Source organism: Sus scrofa, chromosome 1 (assembly GCF_054392235.1).
Source record: "Sus scrofa isolate SSC_HxYL_T2T_F1_AM1 chromosome 1, Sscrofa_HxYL_maternal_Yorkshire_Landrace_v2.0, whole genome shotgun sequence".
In the NCBI taxonomy this organism is placed as follows: Eukaryota; Metazoa; Chordata; class Mammalia; order Artiodactyla; family Suidae; genus Sus; species Sus scrofa.
Window position 1 is genome coordinate 204,918,983 of NC_139383.1, and position 25,791 is coordinate 204,944,773.

The window sequence follows — 25,791 nt, forward strand, 5'->3', positions numbered from 1 at the left end:
CTGCAGAGGAAGGAACACTCTCAAACTCAATCTTTGAGGCCACCATCACCTTGATAACAAAATAAGAAAAAAACACCACAGCAAAAGAAAACTACAGGACAATATCACTGATGAACATAGACACAAAAACCCTCAACAAAAAACTAGTACACCCAATCCAACAGTACATTAAAAGGATCATACACTGTGATCAAGTGATATAAGATTTATCCAGGATACAAGATTTTTTGATATTTGCAAATCAATCAGTTTGATATAGCACATTAACACACTGAGGAATAAAAACCATATGATCATCTCAATAGATGGAGAAAAAAGCTTTTGATAAAATTCAACATCCTTTAATGATAAAAACTCTCCAGAAAGTGGGCATAGAGAGAAACTGCCTCAACATAATAAGGGCCATAGATGACAAACACACAGCTAACATCATTCTCAATGGTGAAAAGCTGAAAGAATTCCTACTAGGATCAAGAATAGGACAAGTATGCCCACTTTTGCCACTTTTATTCAACATAGGTCAAATAAAAGAAAAAAGAAGAAACAAAAAAAAAATTGGAAAAGCAGAAGTAAAACTGTCACTGTTTGCAGATGATGTTATGCTATACACAGAAAATCCAAAAGATGCTACCAGAAAACCACGTGAACTCATCAATGAATTTGGTAAAGTTTCGGGATACAAAATTAATACACAGAAATCTGCTGCATTTCTATACAATAACAACAAAAGATCAAAAAGAGAAATTAAGGAAACAATCCCATTTAACATTGCTTGAAAAGAATAAAATACCTAGGAATAAACTTACCTAAGGAAGAAAAAGACTTGTACACTTAAAACTATAAGATGCTGATAAAAGAAACTGAAGATGACAGAAACAGATGGCAAGATATACCATGTTCTTGGATTGGAAGAATCAATATTGTTAAAATGACTATACTACCAAAGTTGATCTACAGATTCAATGCAATTCCTATCAAATTATCAATGGCATTTTTCACAGAACTAAAACAATTATTTTTTAATTTTTTATTTTTTTTATTATTATTATTATTTTTGGGGGGGGGGGTCTTTTTGCCTTTTCTAGGCTGCACCTGCAGCATATGGAGATTCCCAGGCTAGGGGTATAATCAGAACTATAGCCATTGGCCTATGCCAGAGCCACAGCAACACAGGATCCAAGCCATGTCTGCGACCTACACCACAGCTCAAGGCAACGCCAGATCCTTAACCCACTGAGTGAGTCCAGGGATCGAACCTGCAACCTCATGGTTCCTAGTTGGATTCGTTAACCACTGAGCCACGATGGGAACTCCTAAGAATTTTTTTTTAATTGGTAGGGAAACATAAAAGACCCCTTATAGCCAGAGCAATCCTGAGAAAGAAAAATGCAGCTGAAAGAATCAGACTCCCTGACTTCAGACTATACTACAAAGATACAGTTATGAAAACAGTATGGTACCAGCACAAAAACAGACATATAGATCAATGGAATGAGATAGAAAGCCTAGAAATAAACCCACCCACTTATGGCCAATTAATATATGACAAAGGAGGCAAGAATATACACATGATTAGATGGCCCAGCTGTTTCATCATCTAATACCTGTCCTGATATTTCAATCCTCAAAAGAAGAGAGGTATATAAATCTATCACTTCAGTGAAAATAATTATAGATTGAACTGTGGAGACATCTGTTTATAATTTGAAAAATAAAACACATGTTTTTTCTTTCAGATGGGATTTGGAATAAATCCACTGAAGACTAGAACAATGTATACATAACTGAATTACTGTGCTGTATACCTGAAACTAACCCAACATTGTACACCAACTATACTTAAATACAAAATAAAATATTAACACTCATATAGATGGCTGCCAACTTCAGTTTTCTGAAATTCTACTAAGTCTCCAGAATCAACACTAACCTTAGTTTACCTCTTAAACCCCTGCCTTCCCACTCAGTCTCCACCCTAATCCTGCTGGGAGCAGGGGAGGGGACCAAATAAGTAAGGAAAAGTAGGGACAAGGTATGGCATGTGCATCTCCCACCACTAGTTTATTATCAAGTGGGTGGGGTTTTCCAGGTCTTCCTCCATCAGTAGAACTCCATAATAAATACACAGCAGGAATTCCTGTGGTGGCTTAGCAGTAACAAACCCAACTAGTGTCCATGAAGATGCGGATTCAGTCCCTGGCCTCCTTCAGTGGGTTAAAAGAACTGGCATTGCTGTGAGCTGTGGCGTAGGTCACAGACACAGCTCAGATTTGGCATTGCTGCGGCTGTGGTATAGGCCGTACGCTGCAGCTCTAATTGGACCCCAGACTGGGAACTTCCATATACTGTGGGTATGGCCATAAAAAAATTTAAATAAATAAATAAATATGCACACAGCATGTAAAGGGACATTGAAGGAACTCCTGGACTTTATACATATCTTATTTCACTCTTTCTCTGTCACAAGAATAAAAACTTTAAAGAAAAAATTATATAACACTTTGTAAAGGCACAATATCAACAAAAAAGGAAGCTTGTTTGAAAAGTTTACAAAAAAGAATGCTGAGCCCTGGATAAAGTGGGATGGAACAGAAGTAGAAAGATATAGGAAACATTTGTTTTCCCTAATACACCCTTGGGGGTTAAAAAAAAACAGAAAAATGTCATCTTGCATGGAAATGAACAAAAATGATACCCACCGCTGTTTTACAGCTGGGACAGTTGGATCCTTCAGTCCAATTTTACTGATTTGACTGTGTACATCTTGTATATTTTTCAGGAGTTCATTATTTTTGAAAATACAGGTCTCTAGCAATTTTTCCTCTTCAGTGAGTTCCTTCTGTCCACCAGAGCCTCGTGTCTCAGATGAGTTTTTGGACAAAGTATCCAGAAGTTTTTCACAGGAGGTATTTTCACCCCTTTCAGTATCTCTAATGCTTATACCAAGCATCTTCAAACTTATATCCAAATGTCTGGCCTTGTCTTTCATCCAATGAATTTCTCCCTCTTTTCTTTCCACTGTTGAAGTATTTTCTGGTACCACCTGTGAATCTGGAGCTGAAAGGTCTGTAAAAGGCTCACCAGAGAGTTCAGCTGCTCTCAGAGAAGCCAAAAAATCTTCCAGAGCTTTGAGGGCATCTTTACTCCTTTGGACTCTGTGGCCCATTTCTTCAAGTTGCATTCTGTGTTTCAGGATAATATTCTGTGCTGCACGCAGGTCAAGTGGGTCTAATTCCTTTAATGCAAAGTTACCCGGCTGTTCCAAAGTATTACATATTTCAATCTGTTCTGCTATGGAATCTTGGATATTCTAAAATAAAGTTATGAAAAACTGAAAAGACTGAGGCAGAAGACCACACAGCAGAAACTAACCTCAAATTATGTCACTAGATTTCATCTGGAAAACTGCTTCTCAGTTTAACCAAGGCCAACAGTTTTGACAGAAGGAACATTTTAATTACACATGATTAGATGGCCCAGCTGTTTCATCATCTAATACCTGTCCTGATATTTCAATCCTCAAAAGAAGAGAGGTATATAAATCTATTGCTTCAATGAAAATAATTATAGATTGAACTGAGGAGACATCTGTTTATAATTTGAAAAATAAAACTTACGTATTTTTTCTTTCAGATGGGATTTGGAATAAGTCCACTGAAGAATAGAACAATGTAAGCATATGAGTCTAGTAGGGATATTAAGGATTTCAGTCACTGGAGAAGGAAGGCATCCATAAGCAAGCCTTCCTTTTGAATTCAAAGAAAATAGCCCATGATTTACTCCATGGTACCTACTTCCCAACTGACAAGGAACTAAAGAGTTGAGAAGATTTTCCTGCTATGGCTCATATTCTAAATAAATACTACTGATATATAATTAAAACTCCATAAACATGTATAAAAGTCTGAAGAACTGATTTGTCCACAAACACACTGAGATATTATATTTACCCTCAGGTTCTGATAAGTGTCATCAGCATCACTAAGGTGAAAGTCCTGAAGGGTCACTTCACAGAGGAGCAGGTCTGAGCCACAGAGAAGGACCGATTCCCTCTCCAAAGGGGACACAACCTTCAGTGCAGCCTCCAAAGACTCCATTCTGGATGAGAAACAAATCAGATATTAAGGGAAAACATAGCAGAAAGATATCATATAAAACAGAGTAATACCTTCATTTAATCCAGAACAGAAAATAATTACACACTAAAAATACATACAATGATATGTACAGATCATCACACGAAACCCCAAACCCAACGATCCACAAGGGCAAAGAAGGAAGGCTTGCTCCATCCAAGTACTCTTGACAGTTGAATTCACACTGTACTGAAGGACAAACTGCTGTAACACATACTAAGCCTTTTCCCCTCTCTTTAGAAATACAGAGTACTGAATGTAATTGAACCTTGCCTTGATGACAAAGAAAGCTCATTAAGAATACTAATTATTTTATTAGTGGAAATATAATAGGGTTCAAGAGCAGGCCAATAATAAGCTGAAATGCATGATCTTGGATAAATACCATATAGACACTGAGCTTCAGTTTGCTCCTATGTAATGGGGATATGTGCTGGGGATGCACACCCTAGGTAAAAGAATAACACAACACCTCTCATTTTAGAAGTGAGAAGATTAAGGTCCAGAGGAGGTAAGCGATGTGGCCAGACTGGGGCTGAAGGGGAGACAGTGGGAAGAGCACAGGCTTTGGAACTCAACAGACTTTAAGTTCCACTTAGGTCTCTGGCCAGTGATGTGGCTTGGTTGTGTGATTTAACCTCCATCAGTGGCAGTTTCCTCATTATCAAAATGGTAATCACAATGTAGCTTCTTTTACGGTTGTTGCAACATCTAAATAAAATAACACACTTGCTATGACACTAGCCTCTCTTAAAATAGCATTTAAAAGTTGGTACTTTTCAGAGTTCCCATTGTCACTCAGTGGGTTAAGAACCTAACTAGTATCCATGAGGATGTGGGTTTGATCCCTGGCCTCACCCAGGGGGTTAAGGATCTGGGGTTGCTGTAGCTACAGCATAGGTTATAGATGTGGCTCCAATTCAACCCCTAGCCTGGGAACTTCCATATGCCAAAGGTATGGCCCTAAAAAGAAAAGAAAAAAAAAGTTGGTAAATTTAGTAAACTCATGATGCATAGACCCCAGAATTATACCTCATATTAAGAGTCATTTGGAGCTCTCTTTCTTTTTCCTTTAACTCATCTCTTGCCTTAACTATAAAAGGCTTCTTCATGTCACTCTCAAGCTCCTCTAATTTCAATGAAGTCATTTCAAATTCTTCCCAGCAGGCATCAGTTTCATTCTTTAAGACCTGGGTGAAACACATAAATTAATTTATCAATAAATGGGTTAATAAACATAACTATTCTATTCCTACAAAACGAGATGTTCACAATTGCGGGCACAAAGTTTCACATGAAAATACATTTGAAAAGACACTTTGCAACTAATTACAAGTAAACTATCCTTCAGAGAACAATGATATGAACTTAGGATCCATTCGGTGAAGTCAAGGAATCAATATGGCTTTCAAAGGAATCCAAACTCCCTTCCCTGAAGTTATGTACACAGAAGACAATTCAGAAAGACATATACAGATGTAAGGACACATCCCCCATTAGACATGCTATTTCCTCTGGATAATAAATCTTTATTTCTACCTAAACTAAAAGAAAATTGCAGCAAGCCAAAATCACTTCTAGCAAATGAGAAGTGGATAAAGTTAATTTCTGATTTATAATTAAACATCCAAAATTCTATACTATTCCAACTCCTTATCTTGGTTTTTTTATTTTACAAAAGGCACTGGTACAGAATCTGAGTGCTCATCAGAATAATCTGTCCTTCACTTTCCCTAAGGATTAGTATAGTTTTTCTAACCAGCTCATTATTCGGTCATAGGAATAAGGTTTCAAGACAGATTCTCAATTGTGACAGCAGTGTGTTAAACCCATCTCTTGAACAACAGAGCCTTTAACCAATGAATTTTGCTTATTCAGATGGAAAATAGAGGGGAGCCATTTGGTAGAGTGTGATGCAGGAAATGGCATCATAAAAGACAGATAACTGGAAAATTAGAGAGGACGCTGAACCACCCACGTCCTTTTCTCCACTGGATGGGCTTTCAGTGAGGGTTCATTCCAATGCACTTCGAAGCATACAAGAGTGTTGCATAGCAATGGACAGATTATCTTCAAAATAAGGAAGATACTCATTTGTAGAACTTACAATTGGTGTACCCACCACTACGTGGTTTTTCTACAGCTCCTGAATCAAATGCAGTACTTCCTCTGATGGCCCTCCACAAGATCATCCATCACTTACAGTGAAAACTCCTTCCACTACCTGCCCCCTTCTTACGGCCCAACATCAGAGACACAAGGTGACAATTTGGTCAAGATGATAGATGACTGAATCAAATATTCAGAGTCGCTGATTTTTCACATATTGTTAATTTTGGAGCAAATCAGAAGTGGTGTTCGTTGAAACCACCTTCAAACACATTGTTTCAACGAATTCATTCAAAGACTTCATCCCTACCCCAAACACAATCCAAAATTCTGCAAGCCACAATATGTAGAATATCAAAGTAGAGCATGAGCAATAAAGTGAGGCCCCAAACCAAACTCCTTCCTTCTGGGATTGGGTGATGTTAGAAATGCAACCCAACAAGGAGAGTTCTACAAAAACATGTAGCATATGAGACCTCAACCCAAAAGGTAAAGTCTAGGAGTTCCCGTCGTGACTCAGTGGTTAACGAATCCCACTAGGAACCATGAGGTTGAGGGTTCAATCTCTGCCCTTGCTCAGTGGGTCAAGGATCCGGCATTGCCATGAGCTGTGGCGTAGGTCGAAGATGCAGCTCGGATCCCACGTTGCTGTGGCTCTGGCGTAGGCCAACAGCAACAGCTCCAACTAGACTCCTAGCCTGGGAACCTCCATATGCCGCAGGAAGCGGCCCTAGAAAAGGCAAAAAGACACACACGAAAAATAAATAAATAAATAAAAATAAAAGGTAAAGTCTATATTTACGGGGGCATTATTTTCTAATAAAAGATAAAACTCCTCTAGTAATACTTTCAGTATTTACCTGTAGATCTGTCAGTTTATCCTGTAGACAAACACTACTCCTTTCCTCGTCACTGGAGAAATCAGAAGTAATCCTGACAATGTTGTTTTGCAGGTGTAGTTCAAGAGTTTCTCTCTGTGCATCATACCTGGAAAAAAATTAAATGCAGTGTTCCGTGATTTTAAAAATAAGACCAAAAAAATTCTTTCATATTACAGTTAATTGTCTGTGAGGAAACCCCAGAGAATTTCTGTTTAAGTAACAGAATCACATGCGAAAATTACGATTAAAGGAAAATAAAAACTTATTAAAGCATAACATGTTTGCACTGATGAAAGATTTTTGCTGGATTTTTCTAGTTATTTAAAAGAGTTTACCTCTCTAGTAAACTATTTATAGATGCACTGTGATCTTTTTCATACGTCCCCATAACGCTTTCCTCCTGTTGAGGCTTTAAGCTGGATTCCAGGCTAAAATTCTTAATCGATTCCATTGCCTAAGCAAATATGCAAAATAAAAATATGTTTAATACACTTAATTGTTTGGAAAAAATCTTTATTCCCCAAACCAGGAGATAATACAATTTAAAGGGGTATCATTAAATCTTTATTCCCCAAACCAGGAGATAATACAATTTATTCAAGGTATCTCAGCTCTTCCCACAGGACAGAGAAGATTTACTAGATGAGTCTCACCTTCTAATTGGTGAAGGAGTTCCCACAGCCCCCAAGTGCTGTTCCTGCCTGTGACCACACTGCCATGGTCAAAGGCAGACAGAAGCCTGGCGGGCAGAAACCCACCTCTGAAAACAAGTACACCTCATTCCTTCCCCTACTCCTTCTGGCTGGCAGTCTGGGCTGTAATATCCAGCAAATCCGCACTTACCTGGAATTCAAGAATTTAGAAAATCCAACTCCCAAGGAAAGTTAAAGACATTATAATGAGGAAAAGACAAATGACAAGGGAACCAGTTCATCTCAGTTAAGCTGAAGCACCTGTGCAAACTACACTCAGCCTCTGTGGTGCCCTCAATAGTAACGAGCACAGAAAGTGTGTATTCATAATGGTTCAAAACTATCTCTCTTGGAAAGAACCGTTTGTATCCTCAGGGGAAGATTAAGTTAGGCTTGCCAGAGCTTTGATTTGTTGTATTCTATGAAAAGCAGTCTTCCTTTCATTATTTAAGTGGGAATTCTCAGCTGATAGAAACAATCAGATAATTAAAACCAACGCTTGGTGAGAAGTGGATTATTGCACACTTGGCTTTTTTTCATTTGGTTTACTTCCAAAATAACATTATTCACATTTAGCACCTTTTTGGTCGATGGCTGATTGTCTGATTTGGCGGACGGCACCTCACTGAGGGCCTGCCTCCCTCCATTCTCAGATGTGTCCGGGGTCCCCCTAAGAAGGAATCACAATTGCATGTTAAAACACAGGGAGAAAAATGAAGCCTGAAAGAAAAGGAATAATCCTCAGTGAATAATCAGTGACATCTGATTTTGCAAGAGGCTTTCTCTCTCTTTTCTCCCTGATGCGTGTGTGGCCCTTCTCATGAGGCACTAACTTGTTTCTCACTGTGCCACCCGCCGCAGGCTGCAGTGTCGTCTGGATCTCCGAAGCGCATCTCCGCAGCCTTTCTATCTTTTGTTCGTAATCTCTGAGTGCTCTCCTCACTTCCTGTTGACTCTTCTGTGAAGTCAGCTCCTCACACAGCTCCCGCAGGACCTCCATGTGGCGATCAAGCTGGTACAGGCTGCCTTCCTCAGAAAAGCAGGCCTGATGGGGGAAATCACGCAGGAAATGAGTTTCAAAGGAGTTTACATGATTAGTCCACAAGGATTAGAAACTAACAGATGTGTGTGCCTTTAGCAACACGTTTCTTTTACAAGCCCGGCCACTGTGGGCCTGGTGTTGGAGTGGGCCTGGGAAACAAAGACGAGGCAGCTGGCCCTACAGGGATTCCTCTCAGCCCAGTGACGGAGGGAAGGAAACCGCAATACTCACGCCAAAAGGTGCCTCTTTGACATGAAAATTATTTTGAGCTGAAGGCAATTAAGAAGCAGTGAATGCAGAAAAGACTCCCCATTTTCTGCCTAAGGGCAGGAAATAAAGCTCCTTTTACTAGAGACAGAATCTTTTTTTTTTAGGGCCACAACTGTGGCATATGAAGTTACCAGGCTAGGGGTTGTATTGGAGCCACACCTTCGACTTAAACCACAGCCACAGCAATGACAGATCCTTAACCCACTGAGTGGGGCCAGGGATCAGATCTACATTTTCATGGATACTAGTCAGATTCTTAACCCCCTGAGCCACAACGGGAACTCCTGAAGACAGACTCTTATCAGCCCAAAGATAAGACCAAAGGATCTGCAAACAAACCCTGCTACACTAACCCTCTCTTCCTAGTTACCTCTTCACCATTTACTAGTCTGAGCCCAAACTCCTCTGTCTCATCAATTCTTCTCAAATGCATTGTTTCTTTGTCTAAAAGGTATAAAAGATTCCTGTTCTGGCCACTTCTTTGGGTCTTAATGCTCTTGTGAAGGCTCTCATGGGCATATAAAAATTCAATAAAATCTGTATGCTTTTCTCCTGTTCATTAATCAGTCGGTTCAATTTTCAGACCCAGCTAGGGATCTTAAAGGATCGAAGAAAAATTTTTCCTCTCCCACAATAGCCACATAAATAATGAGCATACAGTGTGACAAGTGCTACCACAGGGCCACAACGTGCCTCAAGGCATCAAGCAAAGCCTCCTTCACATGAGGGGACCATCTGAGCCAGAGGCAGAAAGGACACTGGTACCAGTGTGGCTGCAGGGCACAGCCCAGAAAAGGCACCAAAGGCACATTCTGGGGCCACACTGGGAAGAGTCTCAGTAGGAGGGGGTCTCCCACTGGCAGGGGTCTCCATGGCCTTCCGAGGAGTTTGGAGATGTTCTGGGAGTGACAGTGATTCAAAGGGATCACTCTGGTGACAGGGCTGGAAGGTGTTACAACTGACACCACACTCAGAAAATCACCCCCGGGGCTAAGGGAAGGAAAAGAAACAGCTCTTCTGAAGAGAGACAGTTGGGACCCAGCAAAAGTGACTCAACTAAGGCTGTGAGGAGGGATGGGGAAGGGGGCAGCTCTGAGACAGCACTGCCTTTGACGACCAGGATACATTAAGAGGAAGAAGCGTTCAAGAGGAGATATCTTGGACATGATGAATTTGACATCTCTGAAGAACATGGGTGATTTCTACTACTTGGGTAGAAAAAGAACTTGGGACTCAGAGGAAAGGACCCAACTGGAGAAAAAGAATTCGGTGCTATCATTGTAGGGAGGGCAGTTAAAAACCCCAAAGTACATAAAATCGCCTGGAGCAAGCATGAAATTAGCCCAAAAACAGAGACCCTCCCCAAAATTAAAACATTAGTATAACACACACAAAAACTTGTGAAGGACACTAAAAAGAAAGTGCACCCCCCCAAAAAAAATAAAATAAAATAAAGCAAAAGAGAGTGATATTGAGAGAGCCACAGCAGTAGAAATTTTAAAAGAAATGAAAAGACAGATCAGTACCATCAAATACTAGAAGCCATCAAACAGGATGAGAACAAAAAAGAGACCATTAGACCTGCCCCAGCTGGTTTATATCCTGATTTGCTATCTTCCACAAAAGCTGTGCTTCTGAGGACACTGTGTTTTCGCAGAAGCAACGATGGGAACCTGAGCAGCGGGTGACACATTTGCAGCCAGAGTCTCGAGGACAGAGCCACTGAGATACAGGAAGGGAAGTCATGAAATATTAACTCAATGCGGAATTTTTCTCACTTCAGAAAGTGAGAAGCACAGGTTCCGGGGGGACCTTGAACTGCATAAGGGATAATCCCCGGGGCTGATGTAATTTTCAGAGCAGATTTAATCCTAGCCAAGGACACACTAAACCATTTCGGATAAACCCCAAAATGATGACAAAATTTGAATGGAAACAGGTTGTTTACCTCATGCTCCTTGATGAGACCCTTGGTCCTTCCTCTGCGAATTAGTTTCTTTTCTTTATTTATTTGTTTTTCAAGTTTTGCAATATTGTCACTAAGTTTTCCTTTTTCAATGTCTATTTTGAGTTGTTGAATATACAAAGACATTTCATGATGAAGAGACTATAAAAAAAATCAATATATCAACCATGGGAACAGGATATATTGAGAAGATTTCCATTAGAAATGCAAAAATGTCTGTGGTAACAAAGGATAGAAATGGAAAATATGTGAAATTCTGATTCATCCCTGTATCTTTGGGGAGGATGTTTTAAAATACACCAGACACATTAACATATTGAAGTTCCTGTTGTGGCTCAGTGGAAACGAATCTGACTGGCATCCAAGAGGACACAGGTTTGACCCCTGGCCTTGCTCAGTAGACTAAGGATCCAGCTTTGCAGTGAGCTGTGGTGTAGGTTGCAGACGAAGCTCAGATCTGGCATTGCTGAGGCTGTGATGTAGGCCAGCAGCTATAGCTCTGATTTGACCCCTAGCCTGGGAACCTCCATGTGCTTCAAGTGTAGCCCTAAAAAGGCCAAAAAAAAAAGAAAGAAAGAAAGAAAGAAAGAAAGAAAGAAAGAAAAAGAAGCATAAATATATTTTTTCTTTCTAATAATTAGAAATGTGCTTCAACTGTGAAATACACTGTTAGAATTAAAAAACAAGCTGAGGACTGGGAGAAAATATATACAAAACATATCTGAGCCTACAGAGAAACAAGAGATAACTAGAATGTGTATCCTAAAGAGTATTCAGAACAGATGAAAAAGGACATTAGGAGAAAACTGTGGAAATATGAATAAAGTATAAACTTTAGTTAATAATGTATCAATATTAGTCCTTTGTGACAAACATACTACATGAATGTAAGATGTTAATAACACGGGAAACTGGGCATGGGTACACTGGAACTTTCCGTATTAGCTCTGTAATAATTCTGTAAATCTAGTAAAATTCTAAAAACCATTCTAAAATTACAAGGTTTTTGGGGGGGTTTTTTGTTTGTTCGTTCGTTTTTGTCTTTTTAGGGGCCACACCTGCCGCATATGGAAATTCCCAGGCTAAAGGTCGAATTGGAGCTGCAGCTGCCGGCCTACACCAGAGTCACAGCAATGCGGGATCCAAGCTGCGTCTGCGACCTACACCACAGCTCATAGCAACACCGGATCCTTAATTCACTAAGGCTAGGGATCGAACCTGTGTCCTCATGGTTACTAGTCAGACTCGTTTCTGCAGAGCCACAATGGGAACTCCTAAAAGTTTATTTTTAAAACGTATTTTAAGAAGGCCTTTAAGGGTAACTATTCAATTATATTACCTTATTCCCTCTCTCTCTGTCTCTCCATATGTACACACACACACACACACACACACACACACACACACACAGTAATACCAAATAACATCTACTGAACACAATCTCTCCAGTGGGTACTTCATCTAAGCCCTTGCAACAATCCTGCCACATAAATTGGGTTGTTCCCAACTATCAATGAAGTGCCGAGGAGTTAAGCAACTTGCCCCAGGAGCTGCTGGATCCAGGTCTGTCTGCCACCAGAGCCTGTACCTCTTTTCTATGAAAGTGCATATATATATATATATATATGGGTCAATAGGTTGCCTCAGTTAGAACTCAACCAGGAAATCAGAAAGTACTAAATATTTAGCTCAGAGGGAACTGAATGCAGGAAATTGATTATATAAGAGATGAAAGCCAAAGATGGGGCAGTAAAGTGACCCAGACACTAGTGTGGGGACAAAGCTGCCAGCACCCTCACCAGGAGGCTTCAGTGGAGCCCATGCAGGAGGGGCACCCACCAGAGGCTGGATCCATGGAACCTGCTGACAGGGGCAGACACGGCTGCCAGAAACACTGTGCAAGAAAAAGAAGGAAAGACAGCCTTGACTCCCCCTTTCAACTTTCCAATCACTCTCTAGTCTCCAAAAGCTGTTAGCTGAATGCAGACAGAAGCCCACTGACCGTGGGGTGTGAGAAGCTCGGCCTGCAGAGGTGAGCCCTCTCCTCTGTGACATGGGGCACACAGGGGACCACCCAGGATGATTCTGATCACCCACAGGTCCAGGTTGGATCTAGAAGCATGAGCTCCAGACACACAGGCACGTTCTTACCTCCCATTTGGCACAGACATCTCTGCTCTTTTCTTCCAAAGACAGTTTTACATCCTCAGCTACTTTGCTTTTCAGTTCTTCAATAGCTTTCAAATACTTGGCCAGACTTTTAGTATTAAAAATTATTAGTGCTTCCTAAAAAAATAAAAAAATAAAAAATAAAAAAAAGGCAAATAAGGGCATGCGAAAGCCTCATTCTACCCCCACTTTCTCAAAAGTACTTTAACAGGTAGAACTTTACAGTCTTTAACAGAGAGAACCAGTAAAGGACTTCATGAAGATTCAGGGGAGACTTCTCTTTGTAAATTAAGGTTGATGTTCCTTTTGTATCCTTGAATTACTTTGAAAAGAACTGCAAAATATTTATTATTCGAATGTAGTTACACATTTGAGGACAGGATAAAGACTGCCTTAAGTTATGCAAAACGATTTTTGTTACCTCTTTATTAAATACTGTAGAGGCTTATGTGAGCTTATTATTATGAGCTACTGGCAAAATTTCCTCTCAAGTTCTGAAGTACTAGCAGACAACCACACTGTATAAGTAACACAATATGAAGACTATCCTGGCTTGTATAAGAGATCAGCGTTGCAGTAAGATACAATTTTTTCTTTCTTTTTCTTGCCTTTTCCAGGGCCACACCCACGGCATATGGACATTCCCAGGCTATGGGTCGAATCAGAGCTGTAGCTGCAGGCGTACGCCAGAGCCACAGCAACGCAGGATCCGAGCTGCATCTGCAACCTACACCAAAGCTCACAGCAACACCAGATCCTTAATCCACTAAGCGAGGCCAGGGATCTAACCAAAACCTCATGGTTCCTAGTCAGATCTGTTAACCACTGCGCCACGACGGGAACTCCAAAATACAATTTATAGTAGGCTTAACATGGCAAATATTTAATATTGTGCATATGCATTTTATGCTGCCAGGAGGCAACACACCATTATCATGGACTTCAAAGTTTTGTCCCGGGCCCACCAGAGTGGCTGTCCCATCCCAGGAAGGAGCGGCCACAGTCAGACACAGAATTTGCCTTCCCAGGAGTGTGTTCGCTCCTTACTTCACATTTAACCTACTTCAAGAATATCACCTGGTGATACTCTATAAAAGCAGAGACCTGACTTCAGTAACTGTCAAATGACAGAAAAAAAAATAGTTTGGGGCCTATGACAGGGGCAAAAAATCTATAAGAAATGAGACAATGAAAGTAATTCTGGGGGAGAAGACAGTTAAGCAGGATGGGGATTCATTCATGTACTTATTATATATGTATTATAGGTAATATTTTTAGTACCTATCATTCATTCATATACTTATTACACATGTATTATAGTTAATATTACTTATTTCATATTATTTATTCACATACTTATTATATATGTATTATAGGTAATATTATTTATTACATATCATTATTCATTCATATACTTATTACATCTTTATTATGGGTGTCCTGAAGAAAAGGTACAGTCTGAGCCCCAGGGACCCCTGTAAAGCCGCGGTGAATATTGCAAGGGTGACGGCCAGGGAAGACAGGAGGGCCCCTGTCAGGCAGGGGTCCAACCACCCATGTGTCTGGAGCCCCAGGGGTCTGGGCCAGTCTGCAGCAGAGCAGGGATTCTGCTGCTGCTCTGAAAATGGTCTACTTTACTAAGTGCCAGAGACAAAAAGGGGGGATCCCTGGCCTCAGACCCCAAGAGGAAGATGGACAGGGAGAATAAGATGGAGAGCGAATTGACACCATAACTCCTCTCTCCAGGAGAGAAAGGGCTGGAGCCTCTTTCCTTCCCTCTTTCCTGAGCTGACCATATCTGTCTTCTTGAAATCCAGCCTAGTGATTATTTAAAAGAACCACTGACAGTGAAGTTCAGTTCAGTTCAGTACTCTCAGCACCTGGGAGTAAAAGAGGAGGAAAAAAGACAGTGGGAATTGGTCAAAGCTGGTGGCTGGCAAAGGGCAGGCATCATAAAAAGGCTGCAGGAAAAGCAATGTTGAAGTGGCTGATACCAGGGACCCACACAGTTAACAGCCCAGAGTCTAACGTAGGATGAGCCTGGACAAGAGGAGGCCACAAGGAGAATGGACAGGCTTCTGTGGGACCCTTTTCCTAAAAAGACCAGGCGTAGTGGCATTGGGAGGATTGACTCTATCTTTTTTTTTCTTGAAATATAGTTAATTTACAATGCTGTGTTACCTTCAAGTATACAGAAAAGTGATTCAGTTATATATATACATATATACATAATCTTTTTTCAAATTTTTCTCCATTATTGGTTATTTATTTTAAGATATCAAATATAGTTTGCTGTGCTATACAGCAGGTCCTTGTTATTTATCTATTTTCTATTCAGTAGTGTGTATACGTTAATCCCAAATTCCTAATTTATCCCTCCCCGCCCCTTCCCTCTAGTAACCATTACTTTGTTTTCTATGCCTGTGAGTCTACTTCTGTTGTGGACTCAGTTCATCTTCATCTTCCCCAAAATGCCCAGCTTATTTTAAATGGTCAATAAAGGTGTAAAATGTTAAATAAAGAAAAGAACCCTTGGTCTACCTCCCAAAGTCCAAGGATAGAGACCTTGTTTCACTCTTATTTCACATCTCCCATTGTGCTTGCTAAACCTAAGTCGAGGCTTTGGACACATCTTTTTGTTTAAATATAATTTATTTGCATTATTATATTAATTTCAAGGGTATAACACAATGGTTTAATATTTATAATAACGCCATAAAAAGTTATTATAAAATAACAGCTGTGTTTTCTATGCTCTACAGTATATCCTCGGAGCATATTTATCTTATACATAATAGTTTGAACCTCTTCATTTGGGTACATCTTAAGTTTCCTATCAAGCCATGAAAAGTCAACCTAGAACTATCTCCATACAGAACATTATTGGATCTTGAATTGCTGATAAGCTAAGTCCATAAATAACTTTTATCAAAGCATTCTGATAAATCTTTTCCTTTTCTTTTTAGGGCCGCACCTGAGGCACATGGAAGTTCTCAGGGGTCAAATGGGAGCTGCAGCTGCCAGCCTGCGCCACAGCCACAGCAATGCAGGATCCGAGCCCCATCTGTGACCTACAGCATAGCTCATGACAACACCAGATCCTTAACCCACTGAGCAAGGCCAGGGATCAAACCCACACATCCTCATGGATATTAGTTGAATTCTTAACCTGCTGAACCACAATGGGAATTACCAAAGCATTTTAATAATAAAAGTTTTGTTTTATGTTTGGAGAATTTTAACCATTCAAAGACTTGTAGTTTCACTTATTGGCAGCTGGATAGGACTAGAATTATTATGCCCATTTTATTGACTGAAAAATCCAGAGAAGTTCCCTGGCGGCTCAGTGGGTTAAGGATCCAGTGTTGTCTCTGTTGTAGCTCGGGTTGCTAATGTGGCTTGAGTTCAATCCCTGGCCTAAGAACTTCTGTATCCCAAGAGCACAGCCAAAAAAAAAAGCCAGAGAAATTAAATTCTTACTCGATGTCATACAGCCTGCATGCTCTTTACACTATACAACTGAGTCCATTCGGCAAGTCTACAATAAAATTTGAATTAAAAAAAAAAATCTTCATTCGAATGTTTATTTTTAAGAGTCTCTGGGGAACGGTGTATAAAACTGAGAAACTTTTAAAAGTTACAATAACTTTGTTATAATTACATGATGGAAAAATCTTCATTTCAAACGAGGTAGGTAGCTAATAGTGAATATCCTACATTTGAAGGTTGAAAGAGCCCCACCTTGTATTTTGAAATTAGTCTGCTCTGGCTCTCTCTTTGGCCAAGTAACTGCTCAGCCCTTGTAATGTATGATTCAAGTTCCTTCTGTGATTCTTCCACCTTCAGCCTGACATCCAGGTCTGGGGAAACATCTGTTGAGTTCTTCAACACGGCTGCTAATTTTACCATATTGATCTGTGATGACAAAAAAATTCTCAACTTAACACTTATCCCAACTTCTTAGAAAACTCTTAAATTAATAAATATAATCTTTGAGTAAAACTCATATTTTCCCACTAGATATAAGAATATCCTATATATTATAATCATATTTGCCAACATGCTCTAAATTATAGAGAAGTTAAACATAAGGCAAAATTAATATTACACAAAACATTTCCAAACTCTAAGGCAATTCCCTGACCTCCTCCTATCCTCCCACTGGCCATGTGGTTTTAAAGACTAAATTCACTCAATAGGGAATGTTAGAGACCTGGACTTTCTCTTTAGCATCTTGAATCTTTGCCTGAAGCCCAGATGTAAGAACATGTTGGAAGGACTCCTGGCTTGAAACATTTTGTATATCCATTTGCAAAGAGTCTTCAGTTCTAGACACAAGTTCTTCATACATAGATCCTTTGGCAATAAGATGCTATTAAAACAAAGGAGATCACAATAAAAAATCTGAATATATGTTAAACATTAACAACTGCATCAGGAAAACATAAAACTTTAACTGTTAAGCAAAAATGAGGCATATTTATATTCTAAAAAGGTTATTTTAAACATTGATTTTGAAATTTTATATTAATACAATCAGATTCAGAGTTCCTGTCATGGCTCAGCAGTCAACGAACCCAACTAGGAACCATGAGGTTGCAGGTTCAATCCCTGGCCTCTCTCAGTGGATTAAGGATCCAGCATTGCCATGAGCTATGGTGTAGGTTCCTGATGAGGCTTGGATCCAGCATTGCTATGGTTGTGGTGTAGGCCAGCAGCTACAGATCCGATTCAACCCCTACCCTGGGAAACTCCGTATGTTGCAGGTGCAGCCCTAAAAAGCAAAAAAAAAAAAAAAAAAAAATCAGATTCTAAGCAACATAGATTATTCTTTCTACACTAAGCACTTCAATAAAATAAGGACTAGAAGTAGTACAGTACCAATGGAGAGAAAATAAGTTGAGAGAGTAGTAATAAACCTTAAAATTAATTTGTTCCAAGTCAATTAATTCAGAGGGGAATACAATAAATGTTATTGGAGAAAATGTTTTGGAAATAATCTCTTTAGAACCATGTTTTATACAATATACCAAAAATGAATTTCAGGTGAATTAGAAAATTATATATAAAATATGAAACTAGAAAAGGAAGAAATTATCCATGAAAATTAATCTGCTCTCTGAGTGTGGAGGGCCTCTTTAGGCATAAGAGCAGGGACAGAAATGACTACGTAAATATAAAGATTTTCTTTGTGAAATAAAATAAAAAACAGTCAACAACTTGGTAAAAGTATTTGCTACACAAATAAAAATGAGTCATGATTCAGAGAGCTTATAAATAAGAGAGAGCTTATAAATTCAGAGAGCTTCTTAGTGAGAAAAACACTAAGATCCCAAAGAAAATTCAGAAAATATAAAAACAGGAGTTCCCGTTGTGGCGCAGTGGTTAACGAATCCGACCAGGAACCATGAGGTTGCGGGTTCGGTCCCTGCCCTTGCTCAGTGGGTTAACGATCCGGCGTTGCCGTGAGCTGTGGTGTAGGTCGCAGACGCGGCTCGGATCCCGCGTTGCTGTGGCTCTGGCGTAGGCCGGTGGCTACAGCTCCGATTCAACCCCTAGCCTGGGAACCTCCATATGCCGCGGGAGCGGCCCAAGAAATAGCAACAACAACAACAACAACAACAACAAAAGACAACAACAACAAAAAAGAAAATATAAAAACAGATAATTTACAGAAACAAATGGCTAATGACTATAAGATAGTTCAATCTTACATATAATCAAATAAGTTCAAATTATAACAATAATGAGGTACCACTTTTCAGTTATCAAGCCAGCAAAAAAATTTTTTTTTACTTACAACTGAGAGGTGGGGTGGGTAGAAGAAAATAGAAATTGTATTGTGTGATATCAACTCTGTAAATGTTGATCTTATTTATCTTAGAGCAATGAAACTATGGTGATTTTTATTTTCTCTTTATACTTTAATGCATTTTTAGATGTTATAAAATTAGCACATTCGGAGTTCCTGTTGAGGCTCTGCAGAAAGGAACCCAAGGCTGTGAGTTTGATCTCTGGCCTCACTCAGTAGGGTAAGGACCCAGTGTTGCCATGACCTGTGGTGTAGATCACAGACACAGTTCAGATCCCATGTGGCTGTGGCATAGTCTGGCAGCTGCAGCTCTGATTTGACCCCTAGCTTGGGAACTTTCACATGCTGCAAGTATGGTCCTAAATGAAGCAAAAAATAAAAATAAAATGGAGTTTCCATCGTGGCACAGCGGAAAGGAATCTGACCAGGAACCATGAGGTTGTGGATTCCATCCCTGGCCTTGCTCAGTGGGTTGGGGATCTGCCACTGCCGTGAGCTGTGGTGTATGTAGGTCAGTAACTTGGATCTGGCATTGTTGTGGCTCTGGTGTAGGCCAGCGGCTACAGCTCTGATTCGACCCCTAGCCTGGGAACCTCCATACACCACAGGTGCTGCCCTAAAAGGACAAAAAGACAAAAAAAAAAAAAAAAAAAGTATCTTTTTTTTGGCTCCACCCACCACACATGAACGTTCCCAGTCCAGGGATGGAATCTGTGCACCACAGCAGGAACTAAAAGCATCACTCTAATAAACAATGAAAACACAAAATTCCACATGCACACCTCTCAGAAATGTAGATTTTAAATAATTATATAAATGTTCCTTTATTCCAGGAACTTTCCATCTTGTTATAATTTATGACAATCTCTCTAAGTTCCACAGCTGAGCTGGAACTCAGTAAAAACCTTAATTGTAACTTCTTTCCTAGGAGAACTGAGTGCTATTAAACCACATTCCTGGAGTTCCTGTTGTGGTTCAGTGAGTTAAGGACCCAATGGTTGTCTCTGTGAGGAATGTGGGTTCAATCCCTGGCTTCGCTCAGTGGGTTAGGGATCCAGCCTTGCCTTGAGCTGTGGTGTGGGTCTCAGACAAGGCTCGGATCCCAGGTTGTTGTGGCTGTGGTACAGACCTGCAGCTATAGGTCCAATTTGACCCCTAGTCTGGGAACTTCTATATGCTGCGAGTATGGCAGTAAAAACACACAAAACAAATGAACAAAATATTCTTGCCTCATTGCTTTCTAATGAGCCAACTGCCTGAGAATAACAATGTCCATCACCCTCCCTGCATCAAGTAAGAACAGAAAATGGCTCAGGAGGGGCTGAGCTTCCACAGCAGAGATGGTATAACACTGCACTGCACTATCAGAGACTCTGGCTCATGCCTCATTGCCCTCTGAGAGAAGAGAATATTTTAATCTCTATTCTGTTTTTTCTTTTAAAGTATAGTGGATTTACAATGTTAACAGTCTGTATCTACCAACCCAAACTCTCCATCAGCCCCTCTCTCTCCCTTCCCTTAATCTCCATTCTGAAGCTGGAAAATTTGTTGAAGAATTTAGATTCCTAAGGTACTGGCTTCAAATTTATCCTCTATCTTAAAGCAAAATCACAGCAAATGACTCAAGGATGAGATTCTACACCATTAAAAAAGAAAAAAACAAAACAAAACAAAGAATATTCAAACAGTAGTCTTATTACTATTTCCTTTAAAACTTTTAATTTAATACATAAGTCTACAACCACGAAAGCTGCCTTTTTACTATTATGCTCATACCTGCAATGATCCTTCCACTGAGGTATCTCCATCATCTTGCTGTCTCATAAGATCCAAAAGAGATGTGGTTTCTGCCTCCCAGATTTTCACTTGTCCAATGAGTTTTTCAACCTCTTCAGCCACGTTCAGCTGCCCTATAAATTCTTCATTTTCTTTTTCATGTTCTTTCCCAGCCTACAAACATTCAAAAGCATCACGTAAGAAAATGGTTTAAAAATAAATAAAAAATTTAAAAAATAAAATAAAATGGTAACATTTACATTATAAAATAATTTTCAATTTTAAAAAGTTATATCTCTATTTTCTTTTTCTTTTCTGTCTTTTTAGGGCCGCACCTACGGCACATGGAGGTTCCAGGCTAAGGGTCCAATCAGAGCTGTTGTCGCCAGCCTACACCACAGCCGCAGCAACTCCAGATCTGAGTCGCATATGTGACCTACACTGCAGCTCACAGCTTGGCCAGATCCTTAATCCACTGAGCAAAGCCAGGTATCAAACCTGCATCCTCATAGATCCTAGTCAGATTTGTTTCCACTGAGCCATGACAGGAACTCCTATAAACACATTTCTAGAACTTATATACAATTTAATTAAATACAGCTGCTAGCAACAATAGCTGTGAAATACCAAAATCAAATTTCAACAAAATTAAGCCTTTTCCCATTAATAATCTCTCAGTATCCTATAAGTTAATATGCTACAGCTTTACCTGATAGATACACTTTTAAAGTTGTTTTTAATCAGGTATTTTAAATGTATAAGAATATAATATTCTATATTATATTATATAGAATAGTCTGTGTTATAAAAGCATATTGCACAAATTCAGATCTTTCAAGATTTTCTACAATTAGGTCTTCTCATGGTGGGAAAACACAGGAACTCCATCATTGCAAGTGGCCATAGTCCACCTAAAAATTACTTTCTTTAAAACTATAAATAATTATTCTGAAGGAGGCACATTTCCAAAATCATAGGTGTTATACCTATGTTTTTTTTTTTCTTTTTCAGTATTCTTATCTATAAAGTCATCCTCCAAATTACCCAACAAAGCAAGAAATGATTTTATCTCCCCTGATTCTGTAGAAAGGAAGCAAGACACAGGCCAGGGACTAGCCAGGACTGGACAATTTCTGAATACTCGTCAGAAGCAATCTGAAGAAAATATCAACTCCCTTTCCACAGCTCAGAAGGCATGACTGCTTCTGCATGTCTGCAAACGCGTCAGGGAATGAGAGACAAAGGGCTTTGCCCGTGAAAACCACCACTTAATGTGTGAAGGGAACACTTGGACATTTTTTTGGAAAATGACTATACTCTAAATATTATCTAGTAATCACATTTACAGTTTCAACAATATGGTTTTTTAAAAAAAAATAGCAAAGTTAAATTATTTATATATACAAATGAAATACATGAAGTACTATTCACCATAATATTCTGATTGTGATTTTCAGGAAGTTCTATTGACATATCTGTTGAAAAATCAACAGTTGATTTTTCTTCGTTAGAGAACTGAATATCTCCAGAACTGCCAAGAGAGGGCTCGTCTTGTTTTTTTATAAGTGGTGGGTTTAGCTCCTATAAAAAATTAATATCATGAAATGTAAAGGTTATATTTTTATGCTAATATATTATTAACAACAATAAAGGGACATAATATATTCACTGTATTTTTAGGATTAATCAGTTAGTAACAATGCTATAAAATTTCCCATACAACACCTGTCTCAAATTGTTTTTGTTTTTTTTTTTTGTCTTTTTGCCTTTTCTAGGGCTGCACCTGTGGTATATGGAGGTTCCCAGGCTAGGGGTCCAACTGGAGCTGTAGCTGCCGGCCTGCGCCAGAGCCACAGCAACGTGGGATCCGAGCTGTGTCTGCAATCTACACCACAGCTCATGGCAACACCGGATCCTTAACCCACGGAGTGAGGCCAGGGATCGAACCCACAACCTCATGGTTCCTAGTCGGATTCGTTAACCACTGAGCCACGATGGGAACACCAATTCTTTAATGGTAAAAGAATTTCAACTAGGAATCTATACGTTGTATGTCCACACAAATACTTGTACATGAATGGTCATATCATCATTATTCATAGTTGTCAAAAAAAAGTGGAAAGAAGCCAAATGTTCACAAACATTTGATCAAATAAAATGCGGTATATCCATACAATAGACTATGATTTGCCAATGAAAAGGAATGAAGTACTAACACATGCTACAAAACGAACTTTGAAAACATTACACTTTTTTTTCCACATAAGTGAAAAAAGCCAGAAACAAAAGACCACATATTATATGACTCCCTTTATATGAAATACTCAGAAAAGGCAAATATTTAGAGCTGGGGGCACTAGGAAAAAAATGGGGAGTGATTGCTAATGGGTAAAAAGTTGCTTTATGAGGTGACGAAACTGTTCTAAAACTGATTATGGTGATGGCTGCATAACTAAATATACTAAAAACCACTAAGTTACTCACTTTAAATGAGGGACCTGTATGTATGTGAATTGTACCTCAATGAAGCTGTTACAAAAAAAAAAAAAAAAAAAAAACTTACAAGCTGAGTCTTTGTAATAAATTTTCTCCATCTTTTATTCAGCCTTCTCAGTTCTTTAGAAACAGATGATCCAACTTCATCATTGCTGACTTGAATTAAGAAATTCCCCACTTCATTTAAAGTAGTATGTTCTCGATTCCACTGGGACAGTTCAAAGGCAACCTACATAACATAATAAGCACCATCATATTTTAATGACATAATATTTGTCTTTCCATTATCTAGAAGATCTTTATCAAGGCTGACTGTGAGCAAAAGGGAGTGTGAGGTTTTTGCAGACTCTGACCCTCAATGTTGGTCTGTAGCTCCTCATCCCTAATCACTAACTGGTAGGTGCTGGCTGGCTGTCATCATTCCTGGTCCTGGACCTTTAGAAAGCATCTGACCATCTATCTTTCCAAGTGGCTGATGAGCTTACAGAAAGCAGTCTCACTCTTTTTCAGTTCATGCCTCCCTTAATATCTCAGTAATTTCTTTTCATGGATTCCCTAGGCTAGAAGAATTCTTTAACAGTTTTCATTTTTCAGTAGTCAAGTCCAAACAACTTAAGAGTAATATGTATGGTGTCCAACAGGCAGATATTCCTATTTCTCCCTCAAATTTTAGACTATCTAGAGAGTTCTCTTTGGCAGCTAAGGGCACCTCAGCACAGAGTTTGCGAATTGCAAGGCTTAAAGTGTTGTTTTCTCAGAGAAATGTGAATTTTAATAAAAGGCCTTTAAAGACAGAACTGTTGAAAGCCAAAGGTTTGAATTTCTGGTATCTACTTAGGTAACAAGGACGCCTAACGACTCACAAACCCCTCAAATATTCTTTTTACACTCATATATTTATCACAAGTTTATGTTTATCACAAGATTATTATATTTAATCTGAGAGGCTGTCTACATTTTCTTGTAACAGAGGAAAACAAAGGAAAAAAGAAAGAATATTCATAAAACAGACTATTACATAAATCATCAATGAGAACAATAATGAGTTACATCAGAATTTCTTCCACACTTCTTTACATAATCCAAGGTATCGTGTTCTTCCTCCTCTAGTAAATCAGGAGGCTTTTAGCATTAAGAGGAATTCACTCAAATGGGGGGAAAAAACCTTTTTTAAAGCATTACTTTTAAATGTTCTATAATCAATCCAGTCTTCCACATCTTTTATTTCCTTTCCAAAGAAATTAGCAATTTATCTTACAAAAGCTATACTGTGTATGTAAATCATACACTAATAAAGCTGTGCGGGTTGTGGGGTAAAACTTATAACAGGGAGAAGAATTCCTTTTAGCAATTATAGGAGAAAGAAACTAAACTCTTTCCAATACTTTGGAGAATTTTTCCAAGAGCCATGCTTACTCTTTTCTGGCCTCTCATTTTTAGATTGAAAATCAGGGTCTCCAAACAAAATAAGACCAAAAAAAAGTAAAAATTGAGCATATGCCATTAGACTGAAAATACCTCTTTCATCTGTTCCTTCTTCGTTTCCACAAAAGAAGCCTTTAGTAAGCGAAGGTTTTCCATATAAGTAGCCCAACACGCCAGAACTTTTTGTAGAGTGGACTTCGCATTGAATATATTTTTTCTATACATGCAAAAATGATGTTCCACCATTGCATATTGTTTACTAATATCTGGATATTCTCTAGCTATAATGTTAACAAAACAAGAAAGTAATTTTTGAAAACAGTTTTTCATTAATAAAGTAATACTGCTAAGAAAAATATTTACATACTAATTGACAGCAATGTACTCTAACAATATTAAAAGTGATGCAAAAATTATCCAAAGAAAACAGATAGTAAAATCAGTTCCTAAGACATTAGAGTGAAACAGATGAAATGCTACTTTTAAGTGGTGGTCTTCCCATCAAAAAGTAATTGTATAGCTTTACCCAAATTCTTATGAATTTCTTCACATTTTTGAAAAGAGGTTTCAAGTTGAGCTAGGAACTGTTTTTCTTCAATAAATTTCTGGGGGGAAAAAAAGGAAAAAAAATATTGACAGTTTTTACTTTTAAAAACATATAAAGAAATCCAGATAGAGATATATAAACATTGATGAAGTACTTAGACACCAGAATTTCTTTACAGTTTTAATACTACACATTTGAGTAGGAAAAGAACAGTTCATGAAGAAAGAGAGTGAAGGTCTAGGAGACATAGGTATGAGTATGAATCTATAGTTGAGAGACTTGACAAAATTTATCTTTTTTTTTTTTAGGGCCACAGCTGAGGCATATGGAAGTTCCCAGGGTAGGGGTCAAACTGGAGCTATAGCTGCAGGTCTACACCACAGCCACAATAACACCAGATCCAAGCTGCATCTGCAACCTACACCACAGCTCACAGCAACATCGGATCCTTTAAACCACTGAGCGAGGCC

The 25,791-nt window shown here is 38.9% G+C and overlaps 1 protein-coding gene across 13 annotated transcripts in view; it reads right to left on the minus strand.

Moving 5' to 3' along the window:
* Positions 1-25,791, minus strand: part of SYNE2 (spectrin repeat containing nuclear envelope protein 2) — a 440,757-nt gene that overhangs the window by 204,178 nt on the left and 210,788 nt on the right. For all 13 annotated transcript variants that reach the window (XR_014820403.1, XR_014820402.1, XR_014820405.1 and 10 more), the window contains 16 exons: positions 25,301-25,379; positions 24,868-25,055; positions 23,417-23,578; positions 22,285-22,434; positions 20,854-21,027; positions 17,479-17,637; positions 17,007-17,180; positions 13,248-13,382; positions 11,079-11,237; positions 8,652-8,863; positions 8,398-8,488; positions 7,462-7,580; positions 7,106-7,232; positions 5,169-5,326; positions 3,951-4,098; positions 2,700-3,310 (listed from right to left, as the gene is read on the minus strand). Coding sequence is in view for 9 of the 13 variants with exons in the window: in XM_021074116.2 (XP_020929775.2) it covers positions 2,700-3,310; positions 3,951-4,098; positions 5,169-5,326; positions 7,106-7,232; positions 7,462-7,580; positions 8,398-8,488; positions 8,652-8,863; positions 11,079-11,237; positions 13,248-13,382; positions 17,007-17,180; positions 17,479-17,637; positions 20,854-21,027; positions 22,285-22,434; positions 23,417-23,578; positions 24,868-25,055; positions 25,301-25,379 (2,846 nt within the window). In the remaining 4 variants the exon portion in view is untranslated. The remainder of the gene's footprint in view (positions 1-2,699; positions 3,311-3,950; positions 4,099-5,168; positions 5,327-7,105; positions 7,233-7,461; positions 7,581-8,397; positions 8,489-8,651; positions 8,864-11,078; positions 11,238-13,247; positions 13,383-17,006; positions 17,181-17,478; positions 17,638-20,853; positions 21,028-22,284; positions 22,435-23,416; positions 23,579-24,867; positions 25,056-25,300; positions 25,380-25,791) is intronic.